At 39.7% G+C, this 13,681-nt stretch overlaps 2 protein-coding genes and 2 long non-coding RNA genes across 7 annotated transcripts in view; 1 reads left to right on the forward strand and 3 right to left on the reverse strand.

Moving 5' to 3' along the window:
- The first annotated feature begins 510 nt into the window (after window positions 1-510).
- LOC109510975 (mineralocorticoid receptor-like) lies at window positions 511-2,905 on the forward strand. Its single transcript, XM_019861698.1, has 2 exons — window positions 511-802; window positions 2,053-2,905. The coding sequence occupies exons 1-2, from the start codon at window positions 617-619 to the stop codon at window positions 2,206-2,208; spliced, it is 342 nt and encodes a 113-aa protein (XP_019717257.1). The 5' UTR covers window positions 511-616; the 3' UTR covers window positions 2,209-2,905.
- Window positions 2,906-3,626: 721 nt separating this feature from the next.
- LOC109510976 (uncharacterized) lies at window positions 3,627-3,912 on the reverse strand. Its single transcript, XR_002167218.1, has 2 exons — window positions 3,798-3,912; window positions 3,627-3,748 (listed from the first exon to the last, which is right to left on the reverse strand). It is a non-coding gene; the product is annotated as an uncharacterized LOC109510976 (long non-coding RNA).
- A 7,405-nt stretch (window positions 3,913-11,317) lies between these two features.
- The window catches only part of arhgap10 (Rho GTPase activating protein 10), a 55,282-nt gene continuing 52,918 nt past the window's right edge, over window positions 11,318-13,681 (reverse strand). For 3 of the 4 annotated variants that reach the window (XM_019862076.1, XM_019862079.1, XM_019862078.1), the window contains 2 exons: window positions 13,405-13,496; window positions 11,318-12,282 (listed from right to left, as the gene is read on the reverse strand). In XM_019862076.1, the coding sequence (XP_019717635.1) occupies window positions 12,194-12,282; window positions 13,405-13,496 (181 nt within the window). In that variant the 3' untranslated portion in view covers window positions 11,318-12,193. Of the gene's footprint in view, window positions 12,283-13,404; window positions 13,497-13,681 lie in introns of those variants that run through there. The other variant, XM_019862080.1, reaches the window with a different exon arrangement.
- Window positions 12,657-13,397, reverse strand: LOC109511208 (uncharacterized). Its single transcript, XR_002167269.1, has 2 exons — window positions 12,847-13,397; window positions 12,657-12,737 (listed from the first exon to the last, which is right to left on the reverse strand). It is a non-coding gene; the product is annotated as an uncharacterized LOC109511208 (long non-coding RNA).

Here is a 13,681-nt window from a genome sequence, read left to right on the forward strand (position 1 = left end):
TTCTCTTGAAAACGGTTGCTTGAATTAAAAAAAAAAAAAAAGGTTGTGCTATAAAAAGGTGACGTGTGTTCAGCGCAAAGAATTTACGAGACGATAACATTCCCGCTGGTCCGCGTGTTTGGCCACTTTTCCAGCGCCACAGACAATCTGATGAAATGTGGAAGCCACACTTCCTGGTTTATCGTTTTGGGCCAAACCAAATCTTCTCTCTCTCTCTCTCTCTCCCCCTATATATATATATATATATATATATATGTATGTGCGCGTGTGTAGAGAACATGTCAATTAGTTATGACACGCTCGCTTGGCCATCTCTGGCTGCAGATGATCACATGACATTGCTTGTCCAATCAGTGCTGCGGGAAATTTAGTTCGCTCAGTCGTCACTGTGTGACTATTGTTATAGTACGTTATACAATTGGAAAAAAAAAAACCTATACTTAGGCCATGTCATTGTATTTACTTTTTTCCTGTTTTTAATAAATGTGTTTTTTAAATGTCTTGAATTTGTAAAAAAAATTGAATTTTTACTTTTCACTCATGAAAATTTCTGACATGGGTCCTTGGACCAGATGTCACAGGTCCAAGCCGCCGGCCCCCATCCCTCCTCTGTCTAATGACTGTGGCATCCGCTTGCTTCGCAGTTCCCAAAGAGGGTCTGAAGAACCAGGCGGCGTTCGAGGAAATGCGAGTTAATTACATCAAGGAGCTCCGGCGCTCCGTGGGGAAGGCAACCAACAACTCGGGCCAGACCTGGCAGCGCTTCTTCCAGCTCACCAAGCTACTGGACGCCATGCATGGTGTAAGTATACCCCGGCAGTCCCACCCCTCCTTTGGCAGCGTTTGCGCACGCAGGGAGGTGCTCACTGGCAACTTTGGGCCACTGATATCATTGGAATTTTTTTTTTCTTTCTGGAATGGCAGCAGAGCAGATTTGGATCATACTTAGCGGTTGGCTGATGCAGTGGCTCCAAATAAGGATTACCGCATCCCAATCTGGCCCCCCGAGAGGTTGCGGTTATTTCGGCCCGACCAGAACAGAAGGGGGGGGATCAATGCCAAGTGACAGTTTTCTGGATCACAGTGGTCGCTGTAGAGCGCCTATTTGCCCAGATTCACAAACATGAATGCGTGCATGAGTGGGGTCGTAGATGCTGAAATCGTAAGTGCCCCCTTGTGGTGAGGTAGAGTGAACCGGAAAGGGGTCAGAGTCCATTCCGCTGCACAAAGCATGGTACAGTCAGAGTCCATTTCGGTTGCTCTACATAAGAGTCCTCCAAAGAGCTCATTTTAAATTGTTGGTCTCCAATGTGAATTTGTACTGTCATTTTTTTGTGCCTTTTCCAGGACCAAAAATGACGCGCATTTGCGGTTCCGCAAAATTTGGTATCAATCCCATCGCAAGAAAATATAACGGCAAAATCGCAATCCAAATACTTCATATTTGAGGAAAGATTGTTTTAAAAGAATGAAGTTGCAATACCACCAAAACCCTTTCTTTTGTGAACGTAGAAATGTGATCGTAATTTGGCACAAATAAAGTTTAGATTTGATAGTAGCGTCAAAATGATAAAAGTAATTCAAGTTCTAATTGCCCAAAATAAATCTAAAATTTCCAATAGACCTGAGGACAAACAAAATTGTAATTCACGACAAAAAAAAAAAAAAAGGTGACATTTATGAGATTTAAAAAACAATTATTTTGTGGGAATACAGTTGTAATACGATGAGATTTTGCCCCCCCACCCCCCCAATTATTTTCTGTGATTTCACGACAAACGGATATAAACTTGTGAATTTACATTTTCATCGTTCTTTGCCGGTTGCATTAAAAACCTTGTTGCTAGGCAGAATTCTTGGGCCTGAATCAAGTTTTGAAAATACTCGTATTTACGAAATGTACAAACTGCTTGATGATAAATTAATCGAATGATCATTGGACAACAACCAAAAGAAAAATCAGCACTTAAGAGACTAAAATCAATGAAAACGAATCAATGGAAATGACTTAAAAAAAGCCCAATGGAAATGTAATATTTTTTTGTGCCGCAGCTGGTGGCCAACCTGCTGGACTTCTGCTTCTACACCTTCCGCGAGTCGCGAGCCCTGAAGGTGGCGTTCCCTGACATGCTGGTGGAGATCATCAGCGACCAGATACCAAAGGTGGAGTCGGGACTCACCCATACCATCTACTTCCACAAGAAGTGACGGGGGGCCCCCACCCCCCAAAAAAATGTAAAAGTCAAACCGAAAAACATTCACAAACGCTTGGCCGAGAACTTTGGAGAAACGACAAGGGTGGAAAACGTCGCGAGCAGTCGTCGTGCGCCGTCCGGACGTGATGGAGGAAAACAAAAGACCGGGATTGTCGGATCGGAGTCGGGAATATATCCCTCTGCCATGCCCCCCCCCCCAAACGCCCCCATAACCCCCCTTGTGCACCCCAAAGACGCTTAACTATCTTTTCAATGGAGATAAAGCCATACATTTCCTAGGATGTGCTAGTGCTACGTTCACACTAACACACCCCACACGACACAGATGCACTTAAAAAAAAAAATCCCTAACAAAAATATCACTCAAATTAACTGTGGCTTATATGCAGTCTCTCACATACATAAATCAATATACGGTATACATGCCAATAGCTAGACATTTGCTTTGCAACGTATCTACACCAGGACTACAGGGCAGACAAAAAAATACAAGTATCATTAAAAAAATAAACACCACGCTTGACTATAAGGCCAAAGGTCTAGTTAAATATTCCAAGGGCTACATGTATGAATAACGGATGTACATGCTTCACCATGAGCTCACTTTCAAATTCAATTGGTGTGATCAAAGTCCAAAATGATTCATACCCGGGTGAATTTTTACGTGTCGAATATGCAGGAGACAACACGAGAAAGTAGGGAAAATAACTGGAGAGTGATTTGACAATTTAAGTGTTTTTTTTGTTTTTTTTTGGTGTGCATTTCAATAGAAAAAGTCTTTTTTTTTTTTTTGTGAGCCGAAAAAAAGATAAATTGTCACAAGAGATTTTTTTTAAATTTATGAGGAAAAAGTTGTAAATGCAGAACAGAAAAAAATCAAAAAGTACTTTAAAAAGAGCTAGTATTTTTACAAAATATTTTTAATGAGAAAGAAAAACAGACCGTCGTGAATTTCAAAAATACTGAATTAGAAGACTGAAGTTCAAAAAGGACTTTTGAGGAAAAACAACTAAACTTGAAATAAAGCTGCTCATGAAAAAAAATTCAAGAATGCTGAAAAAAAATCCCAGTTTTATGAGAAAAAAATCTTTAATATAAAAATATTTCTAAACTTTACATAAAAAAATAAATTGGGATTTTTATTTAAAAATTTTAATCACAAAAAAATTATAATTTATATATTTTAAATCTTAATTTATCAGTAAAAAACTTACAAGACAACACTTTTGTTTGACAACAATCTAGATTATATTCATGCATACTGTACCAATATAACATTGGAATAAAGTCGTTTTACCAAAAATAAATAACTAACTGAGAAAACTTTTTTTTCCCGCAGAAAGAAATATTTACAAGATTTTCTATTTTATGGGCAAACAATTTTAAATTTATGAGGAAAAAAATCCAAAATTTTCTTGAGAGGGGGGAATCTGAATTTTATGTGAAAAAAAATCTATTGAACATGTAAAAAATACAGGATGATTGTATTTTCCCTGAGGAAAAAAATCTGAACTTTAAGAAAAAGTTATAATCTTTATAAAATAATACATAACGAGAGTACATCTGTTTTTTATTTTTTACTTTTTTACAAGAACCTGATAATTAAAAGAATAAAGTTTGAATCCTGTTTAAATTTCAGCCCTCGAAAATTTCTTGTGACATACTATCTCGCTAATAATGTAGCTATCGATCGACGTTACAAAATAGGAGATGAAAATCATGAGTCAAGTTGTTTTAATGACTTGAAAAAGAACCCAGCAGGCGAATAAAAACTGCCACACGACTAAAACGGCCACAACTTTACAAATTGAAATGCATTCTTGTCACTTTCTTGTCTCCTTTCCAGCCTTACTCATTCACTTCAAACGTCAAATCTTTCTGGCAGGGGGCATGAATTATTTTGGACTCCACGGTACATTTTTTTTTTCGTGCAGCGAAACAATCCAAAGTAATATGCAAAAGGTTAATGGAGTCACTCGAGAGGTTGTACAATCAAGACAATAATGTTGAGTGATTCAGTTTGTAAAAACAAAACAACAACTACAAAATGCCGCGAATGCGTTGTTGGCCGGCTGGGCGGTAATGGCGGCCGGCTGTTTGTGTTATCTCCAGAGCAGCTGTCGAGTTCACGTCTATTTTGACTCGCAAGCAAAGCCAGCCCTTTGTGACCTGACTCTTCCCACAAATAAAGCATTTTTATAAGACTTGTCTGCATTTATTTTTATTTTTTTCCCCCCCAGACAAGCCGCTCCCTTGACATGAAGGTGCTTCATTTCTTACCAATGCCAGGCGAGATCTTTGTACAGTGACTTTAAATGCAACAATGCAAACACACACGCACGCAATAGCCATACAACAAAAACAATGTCCCAATTTTGTGAGCAATTTAGAGCCCAATTTTTATTTTATCTAGCTGATAAAAAAAAAAACAAGCCCTAAAAAGAATTATTGCCCCCACCAAAAAAGGAATTATAAACAAACATTAAATTACAGTACAAATATCATCACCTTAAATTGGATTTTTTTCCCGCAAAAATATTCTTATTTTTACCTTAACCCCTCTAAAAATAAACGTTTTTAAATTGCGAGGAACTATTTTTTTTAATCCAAGTACACCCCCTCACATTACTTTTAGATTAAAAAAAAAGACAAAAATAACTTAAAAAAATAATCTTTTAGGGATTTTTTTTTTCTCGGCAAAACCTCCACCATATATGTTAAAAAAATTATGTAAAACCCAAGATTATTATTTTAACCCATAACAATAACATACTTTTTTTGTTTCTCTTTTTTGGGAATATAAAAAAAAAAAACTGAAGTATTATTTTTGGTTTCGGGTTTAAAAATCACAAAATTTGGACATAGATGGTTTTAATTGAATAGCAATCACACACACACACACACACACACACACACACACACACACACCCTGTACAGTTCGGTTTAAAATGGAGACTTAATCTGCATTGCTTAATGTACAGCTACTAACAAACTAGCGCGAGCTATTGTAAAGTTTGGAAGAACGCGTTACGGTATGATTTTGTACACTTGTTGAGTTGACGCAGACTTCTCTCAAAAGCACGATGCTACTGAAGAGCGTGAACAGCGCAATCTCCCCCGGGCCCCCTGCCTCTCGAACCCAAGACCACCAAGTACTACTTTCCCTAATTTGACAGTGTGAAAAGTGTATGATGTGGGTTTGTTGGTGGATTCGCCATATCCTGTTTGCATTATTTTATTTTTTTGCACAAAGGAGATACGGTTGAGAAGCAGCTAGTTGGGATCGTCGTCCTTTACGTCGACAATTTGGGACAAGCACAGTAAGGAATGGGGACGCCTCTCCTTGATGGCTTTCGTTTTGAATACAGTGGAACCCCCATCTGGCCGGTAGACTTCCAAGTTGCTGGAAGTGGAATTTTTTTTTTTGTTTGTTTGTTTTGGGGGGTTTTTTGTCGCAGAGAGAACAATGTCGATCAATTTATCGCCATGGTAAAACTTCCATGTAGCATTTTGTAGCACGTCTAATATGCAGAATACAAATTGCGGAAAACAGACGAGGCAACGAGGGCAATCGAAATTTTACGATAAAGAAGAAATATTAGAAATCATAAATATTAAAAATACCCCAAAAATCATGCTCGTGTCACATGTCATGTTCAGGTCATTTCGCAGGAAAAATTGCCTTTTGCTTGTTGCTAGGCAGGATTCATAGGGCAGAATTATTCCTGCTCTATCTAAAAGTATTACTCTGGCGCCATCTTGTAGAAAAGAAACTATGTCGACGTGAATTGAGAGGCTTCCATGAGACAAAAGTAGTGCTTGGCCTCTATTTTATGGCATATTTGTGCCAAGGGACTAAGTTGAAGTGATTTGGGGAAGACGAAAGAACAGCTTTTCTCCATCATGTGGCATCTACAGTCCATTAAAAACGTAATGACCACAAGTATTTACAAATGTTAGCAACGACATCAAAACAACACAACCCCCCCAAAAAAAACGTAAAATTACACACATACCCTTTGAAGTCATCCAATGGGTGTCACCTAGTGGCATTTTAATGGCATTGCATGACATTATCGAGCTAATATAACCGCCAATGTTACCCTTTTGAGAGAAAATAAAAATTCTGTTCTACTTTGAAGGTTCCACTGTATTTATGAAGGAAAAAAAAAGACAGCGACGCTAAACTTTTTCTTTCGTGTTTTTTTTTTTTTTTTTTTGAGGGACCCTCAAGTTAAGCCCTCTGCTCCCGCCCATTTGTTTGTCCTTCGTAAGGAATCAGCGCTAACGTCTAAATAAGGTTGACTGGGAAAGTATTTTTGAGAGAATTATATTTTGCTGGAAAATAATATTTAAGTACTTTTGTCAACACAAAAAAAAAAGCAAACTTTTTTTTTGTAAGATGTTGATAAAAATGCATGCGTTTTGATGACAAGATGTTTACATTGTATTTAAGACACAAAAGAACGAAAAAGGGAAACTTGTGCCTTTTTTTAATCACATGCGATTTACAGTTCAACACTCTTGTACATACGACAACAACAATAAAAAAAATCCTTCTTGTTCTGTTGAGTGGAAAACATTTCTACAGAAGGATGTGTGTAACCCTACCCCCTCCCCCCCGCTGCGTTTTCTGTGTTGGAAGGAGCAATGAATGTACGATATATATTGTGACAGACTTAGTACCTGAATGTGAGACAGAAGATATCGACAACTTTTTTTCTCCCAATTTTTTGTTACTTTTCCTCTCATCATTGCTCATGTGACAAAAAAAATGGTATTTCTTATTTTGTAACAAAATGTGTCAAGTGATGGATTTTTTGTTTGTTTATTTTGTTGTTGTTGAGATGATTTCCTAATCCAAGGCGCTATTGTTGACCAGCACCACAATAAAATCAACAAGTCACTACATCTCGTTGCTGTCACGTTTGACATTTTTTTTAATCAACCCAATAAAATATGAGAAAAATATATTATTTGCTAGTTTACCAATCATGTTAAATGGGAATAAGCAATCTGCCAAAATTTAAAGTGACTCTTTTTAACCCGAATAAAGTTCAGCTGTTCAAACAGGCTTTAATCATTTAAAAAAACGGAATCTATTTCTTTTTTCCAATTGCATTTCATTCCGACATTATCATGAAGCAATGTGACATTTATTGACCACTGATTGCTCGGCTCAACTGAGAGGGGCACAAGCCCAACTCAATTTGGCTGCGGTTGAATTTAAAAAAGCTGCATTGGCGCCATGCTGGACGACTCAGAAGCCAGCAAAGCAAAAAGGTAGGCCGGAGAGAAAATAAAAAAAAAAAATTTAAATCACTTGACCTCACAATCTGCAAACGCATTTCTTTGCCAGACTGTATTGCTTTATTTTTCTATTTTCCCACCCTCCACCCCATTCAAATCCGCAAGGCCTTTCCAAATCTCCCCCAGATTTTCAATCACTTTCACTTGTAGTGGTGCCAGATAAACAAAATCTATTGGATCAGGCTGATTTCACGGCTGCGCCCGCGCACATGGCGGCGGCATCTCTGGCCCACTTTTGCAGCCCCGCACACTCGGATTTCTCCAAGTCTTCCCGAGAAAACTCACTTGCATTTGCTCGTTTGTGGTTGTTAGTTTGCAGTGGTGGGAAGTACAAATACCTTTTACTGGAGCTCGGACTGGCACCCAACATCTGCGTTGGCTTATTCTTGTTCACGCTAATGAGCGAGTACACAATGAACCTGAATCGGATACTTACTGTATTTTTCCTGAAAAACATTCTGTTGTCCAACTTAAATCACATTTGATCACAAGGAGGGGATGCGAAATAAAGTGCAGTTATGAGGTGCTTTATCTCCACTAAATTGCTTGAAAAAGCCTCATTCATTCACTTATTTGAAGTTGTGGATTGATGCGCAGTGTTAACTAAGGAAAGGTTTTCCTTTTGTGTTTAAAATATCTTACTTCACCTCACAGGATGCCTCATTGTTTTTTTGGTCCAGTAAACCATCTGTATTTTGTCGTAGCAGCAAGCTAGAGCTAAGCTAATCTGTCGTCTGACCTCAAGGCAGCCGTGAAAGGCGTTGATACACTGCCTAGCTGGGCTTTATTAACTGAGTAACAGTAAAATTTGATGATCAATAGCTGGCTAACTATTACCGTACGCACAACAAATGCTTCCGTGCTTTGTGCTCGAATGTGGCATGCTTTGGCGCATGTGCACTCCCCCCATACCTGAGTCCTTGTCTACACATAGCCAGTCTTTAAAAAAAATAAATAAATAAAATAAAAAATTTCCCTCTCATGTTGTCAAAAATAATCCACCCACATGGCCTAGAAAAGAAAAACAACAACAAAAACGCTTTCACGCTAAACTGCCTAAGTGTGCTTTTCAGCGCATGCACGAGCACGTCAAGATTCAGAGTTCGCACAGCCCGACGTCACGTTTTACTTTAGTCCAGTCGATTGTTCAGGCGTACTTTTACTGTGTGTGTCTATATATATATATATATATATGTTGTCAAAAATAATCCACCCACATGGCTTATAAAAAGAAAAACAACATAAACGCTTCCACACTAAACTGTATAAGTGTGTTTTTCAGCGCATGTACGAGCACGTCAAGATTCAGAGTTCGCACAGCCGGACGCCCCGTTTTACTTTAGTCCAGCCGATTGTTCAGGCGTACTTTTACTGTGTGTGTGTGTGTGTGTGTACATATATATACTGTATATATACTGTAAATATATATATATATATATATATTTACAGTATATATACAGTATATATATGTACACACACACACACACACACACACACACACACACACACACACACACACACACACACACACACACAGACACACAGCTGAGTCATGAAGTATGGATGGCAAAACGGTGGGGAGGAGGTGGTGGTGGTGGTGAAAGATGAAGGACACTGCATCACAGCGTGGCTGGAACAGCGCCAGGAAGCATCGAGGAAGGACAAATGAAGATGTCCGGTTTTAACTTTCCGATCCTGTGTGCGCACTCCATCGACACCAATGTCCACGTTATAGATATTAAACTAAGAGAGAAGATAACTCCAAATAATGGTCAATTTGCTGCGCTCGATGTCATTGTTCTTGAAGAACTTCAGATGGTTTATTAACTGTCAATCATCACGATTGGACTCATCTTTGGAGCTGGCTTTTCTCTTAACTTTGTTAACCATGTGCACATCGTTGTAAGATCCATTTTGTTTTCTGCTGCTTCTTTTTAGTTGACCAAAGCTCATAACCGTTCCATTTTAGAGGTTTATTTCCATCCCGACATTTATTTGATGTAGTTTTTTTTCCAGAAAACGGGAATCCGATAGCTCATATAGCTAACTTGATGTGATCGAGAAAAACTGAGATCAATTTTGGATTCTTCACCCAAAAAATTGTAAAAAAACAAACAAACAAAAGAAAATTTGGCCTAATTCAACAAAAAATGCGCTTCCCAGTGTTCTCGGAGATTGTTAGTATTTGGTTGGTTCAACCAAAGTAACAGCAAGTGGCTTTTATATATATTTTTTCCTGTTAGCTATTTCCTCGTTGTGTGCGTGATCAGCTCGAAAAGCAGAAATCAGTTCTTATCCAAGAAGTTTAATTCAACAAAGTAATAGCGAGTGGCTTTTGTCTCCATGTTGTCTTGTTTTCAAATTTTGACTTGCATGCCACTTATTGTCGTTCAGCCACTTAAATGAGAATGTTCATTATCCCGTAATCAAGATAATAAGTACTTAGTTAAATTTAGCCGAGTCGTTTCGAGGAACAAGGAAGCCGGCATAAGCGAAAACAAGCATGTGGTTAAGATTCACGCACATACATACGATCAGTCGTTTTTTTTTTAATCGTCGCATTGTAACAGAAAATGCCTTTTTTGTTTAAAAAAAAAAATCCTTGTGTGTAGCAAGTCCTTCGGTGCTCACTGAGCAAAGGTTTGGCATTGGTATGATTTTATCCACTCCAGTGTTTCCACTGTATTTACTGTAGCTGCATTCTCACAGACAGACAGACACACACACACACACACACACACACACACACACGGTGATTATGTAACAACGCAAGCTAGCACTAATGAGATGGGTGACATTCCCCCCCTCCATCACTGCCACCATCCACCCTCAGGGCCCTTTATCCTTTTCCCTCGTCCTGCCCCCCCCCCCCTTCGGAAATAGTGCTGAATCATAGCGGCGACACCAGCCAGACTGTCTGTCAAGTCTGTTGTCTCCGCCTCCTCCCGCTTCTCTTCGTCCTCCTCTCGCAACTCTGACTCATCTGCACATTCCTACTTTGTATGCTTACTTTCGACTCGAGTCTAGTCATTGATTGTTGCGCTGGCTCGGTCTCACTTCAAGACGGGCGCTTGCGATGCCCTCGAACCACACACGCGGTTATTTTGTTTTTAATGAACCAACCGCCAACAATTTTGGATGATGGATGTGTTGTTTTTAGTGGGTCATTTACAATCTAAGTGAAAAGCATATCATAGTGAGTGTGTGTGTGTGTGTGTGTGGGGGGGGGGGGGGGTAATGGATAAAGACAAAAGTGCATCACCATCACTTTGCTCTAATAAGTCAAGTACTGATCATCTTGGATAATGAGCGGGGATACTTTCAGCTGTTAAGCTAGCATACAATGACAGATGCAAGTTAAAATTTGAAAACTCAACACTGTAAATGTTTTTTTCTCAATAAACCAAGCAGAAAAAATGTATGAACGATGTTTGGTAAAAAAAAAACAAGTAAAACGACTTGGTGTTCGATCTGTTGATTAAAGGGTGAAAGCACCACCACATAGATGCTAATTAGCATTAGCATAAAGCTAGCTGACTGAAAGGCTAAGATGCGGTTCAAAATAAAGTGTCATTCTTTGATTTGTGTTTTAGTCTGACATTGGACTTCAACTGGGAGTGGATTTCAATGGCCTGTGGGGTCTTTTTGTAGTTTGGGGCAGTTTTATCTTCAGGCACCACTGCTTGGGAAGATTTTTATCACAGAATTTAATGACTGTCTCGACCGTATTTGTTGAAGAGAGTAAAGGAAAAAAATGCACCGGGAAACAACCATTTTAGGACAATTCCTTTGAAAAATTACCAATTGGAACATTTATTTCACTGCAAGAATACATGTTTTATTGAACATTGGTTGAGAGGATGCCCCCATTGAAAGGTGTACAAAAATGAATTCAAAACCCTTTACAAACAACAACACCACAAATCAAAACTTGAAATTATTGCAACCGCCGGTGGGATAAACTGAAGTGACGTGCTTCCACCTTAAAACCATGTGAAATTCATCATCACGATACCATACGTACACAAATTGAATTGAAATACTCTACGAGCTTATTTACCATAAAAATCTGATTTTTTTTTTCCTTTGGGGTGAAATAAAACCATATTAAATCAAGACGTTGTTTTGCAGGAGTGTTTCTGCCCGGAAAAGGCAACATGAACGTTAAAAGCTTAAAAACCACCCCATCCTCCCCAAAAAAAGATAAAAATAATAAAACACTTGGTTCCGGTAATAATAATCTCAATAGAAAGTCACCTCCTGATGCTGACATGAACAGACTCATCTGACATAAAAAACAAAAAGGCACGATTGGCAGTGGGGTGCGATGTTTGGATGTCTGCTGAAAGAAAGCCAAAAAGTGCACCGATTGTATAGAGAGTTTTGGGAGGCCCAAAATAAAATCAAAGTGCGCCTCATTTGGAATATGCAAGCAAAAAACCCTGTAGATGATTTATGGCCATACATACCCGTTAACATTCAGGGCTCGACAAGGCACGGTGGCGGACCGAAAGCGCTGCTGTGTGAGGGGGCCAGGGGTGTCTCATGGATACCATGTATAAGTGGGCGGGTGGAGAAAAAAAAAATAGGTCCATGGCTTGAGAGAACACAACAGGTGAGAATAAGGCGTCAACTAATAAATCCCCTCATTGTGTCCGTTTTGGAGGCTACAGCATCTCCACATAGTTCTCAGGGATGAGGCCCCGCTTGCCCTCCAGTTCCCCCTCCAGCCAGCCCGGCTCTCTGGACTGGGTCACTGCAGAAGGAGGGGACATGGAGGAGGAGGAGGAGGAGGTGGTGGTGGTGGTGGTGGTGGTGAGGCTCTTTTGGAGTAGGGTGTTCAGTGGTCGGCGGATAAGATAAGAAGAGAGCACACAGGAAGTGAGTGTTTTTTGGGGGGGATCTCACCATTATTTGGATTTTCTTTGCTCGTATCCAATAAATATGACCGCTTGAGACATTGCGCGTTGTTTTGCAACATGGCCACCACATGCCATAAAATTCCACGTTTATGATTATTTTTCTAAAAACGTCAATTCATTTTGACATTCTATATTTTGTCTTTGTCGTGTATTTCCCTGAAATAAATGTAGGTTGAACATGATTTGCAAATCATGTATTCTGTTTTTGTTTGTCTGTTTATTTGTGTTTGTATGAACACTAGGAATGAACAATACGGGATTAGTGTTTTAAGAAAGTTGATGCCAATTTCTTGCCCATACTATTATTACATGATATCCAGATTCCATCTTCATTTTTTTTTTCTCTTTTGGATGCCGACAAATTTTGACCACTCAGGATGGGCTCAGTATATTCCAACTTTTTCTTCATAACCATAAAAGGTTATCTACAGGTTTAATAAAGACACACTTTGGATATTTTAACACCCCTTGATTTCAATTTAATACCTTGCAATAAATTATGACCATCGAGCGCGGGCATAATGGACTTAATCCTATACACGATACTTCAAAATCATTTGCGACATTGCAGGTTTAAGGAAGACACACGTGTGAGTTTGAAGAGCATTTTGAAGCCACTGCTCAAATTGAACACCATTCCAGTTCCGATAGTTTCATTGTGGTGTGTGGAAATGTTGCTCACGAACGACAAAAGACCCGTGAAAAAATGGCGATCACGACGATGGGAAATGCATCGCGGGATCTGTACGGCAACCTAATCTTCATTTCCTGAGAGAGTGATTAAGGCTCCGTGGGTCCTCTGGGGAGGAAATCTGAGTCTCCCATCCACCGGCACCGTGGCCCTCCCTCTACCCGTCTTATCTCTCCGTTCGATGGAAGATCAGATTGGGAGTTCTTTTTTCCTCCCAATCCAATATGCCGGCCGCGGCCCGCCGCTATTGCGCGATAGCACTTACCGGCGTTGAAAATTGCGCCGACCTGGAAGGAGAGCTCCGAGTCGTGCTCGGCCTCGCACGGGTACACCGCCTTGGCTTTTCTGCTGATGACACTGAAAAATGGAGGCAATCAGTGAGCGGGCTGGTACTTGGTGGGGGATTACCGAACGGTTCAATCGAGACCTGAGACCTCATAACTGATCCTCCGAACGGCGCGAGAGATCGAGGGATGGCCATTTGACTATTCCCTTGATTGGGTGGCTCTTAGCAGTGTAACGATATGGGGGGGGGGGGGGAC

This window comes from Hippocampus comes, unplaced genomic scaffold (genome assembly GCF_001891065.2).
Source record: "Hippocampus comes isolate QL1 unplaced genomic scaffold, H_comes_QL1_v1.1 scaffold7, whole genome shotgun sequence".
NCBI lineage: Eukaryota > Metazoa > Chordata > Actinopteri > Syngnathiformes > Syngnathidae > Hippocampus > Hippocampus comes.

Coding starts and splice junctions, on each gene's coding strand:
- LOC109510975 (XM_019861698.1), top strand. CDS start 617: ATGACTGTGGCATCCGCTTGCTTCGCAGTTCCCAAAGAGGGTCTGAAG. Junction 803..2,052: donor TACTGGACGCCATGCATGGT/GTAAGTATACCC, acceptor TTTGTGCCGCAG/CTGGTGGCCAACCTGCTGGA.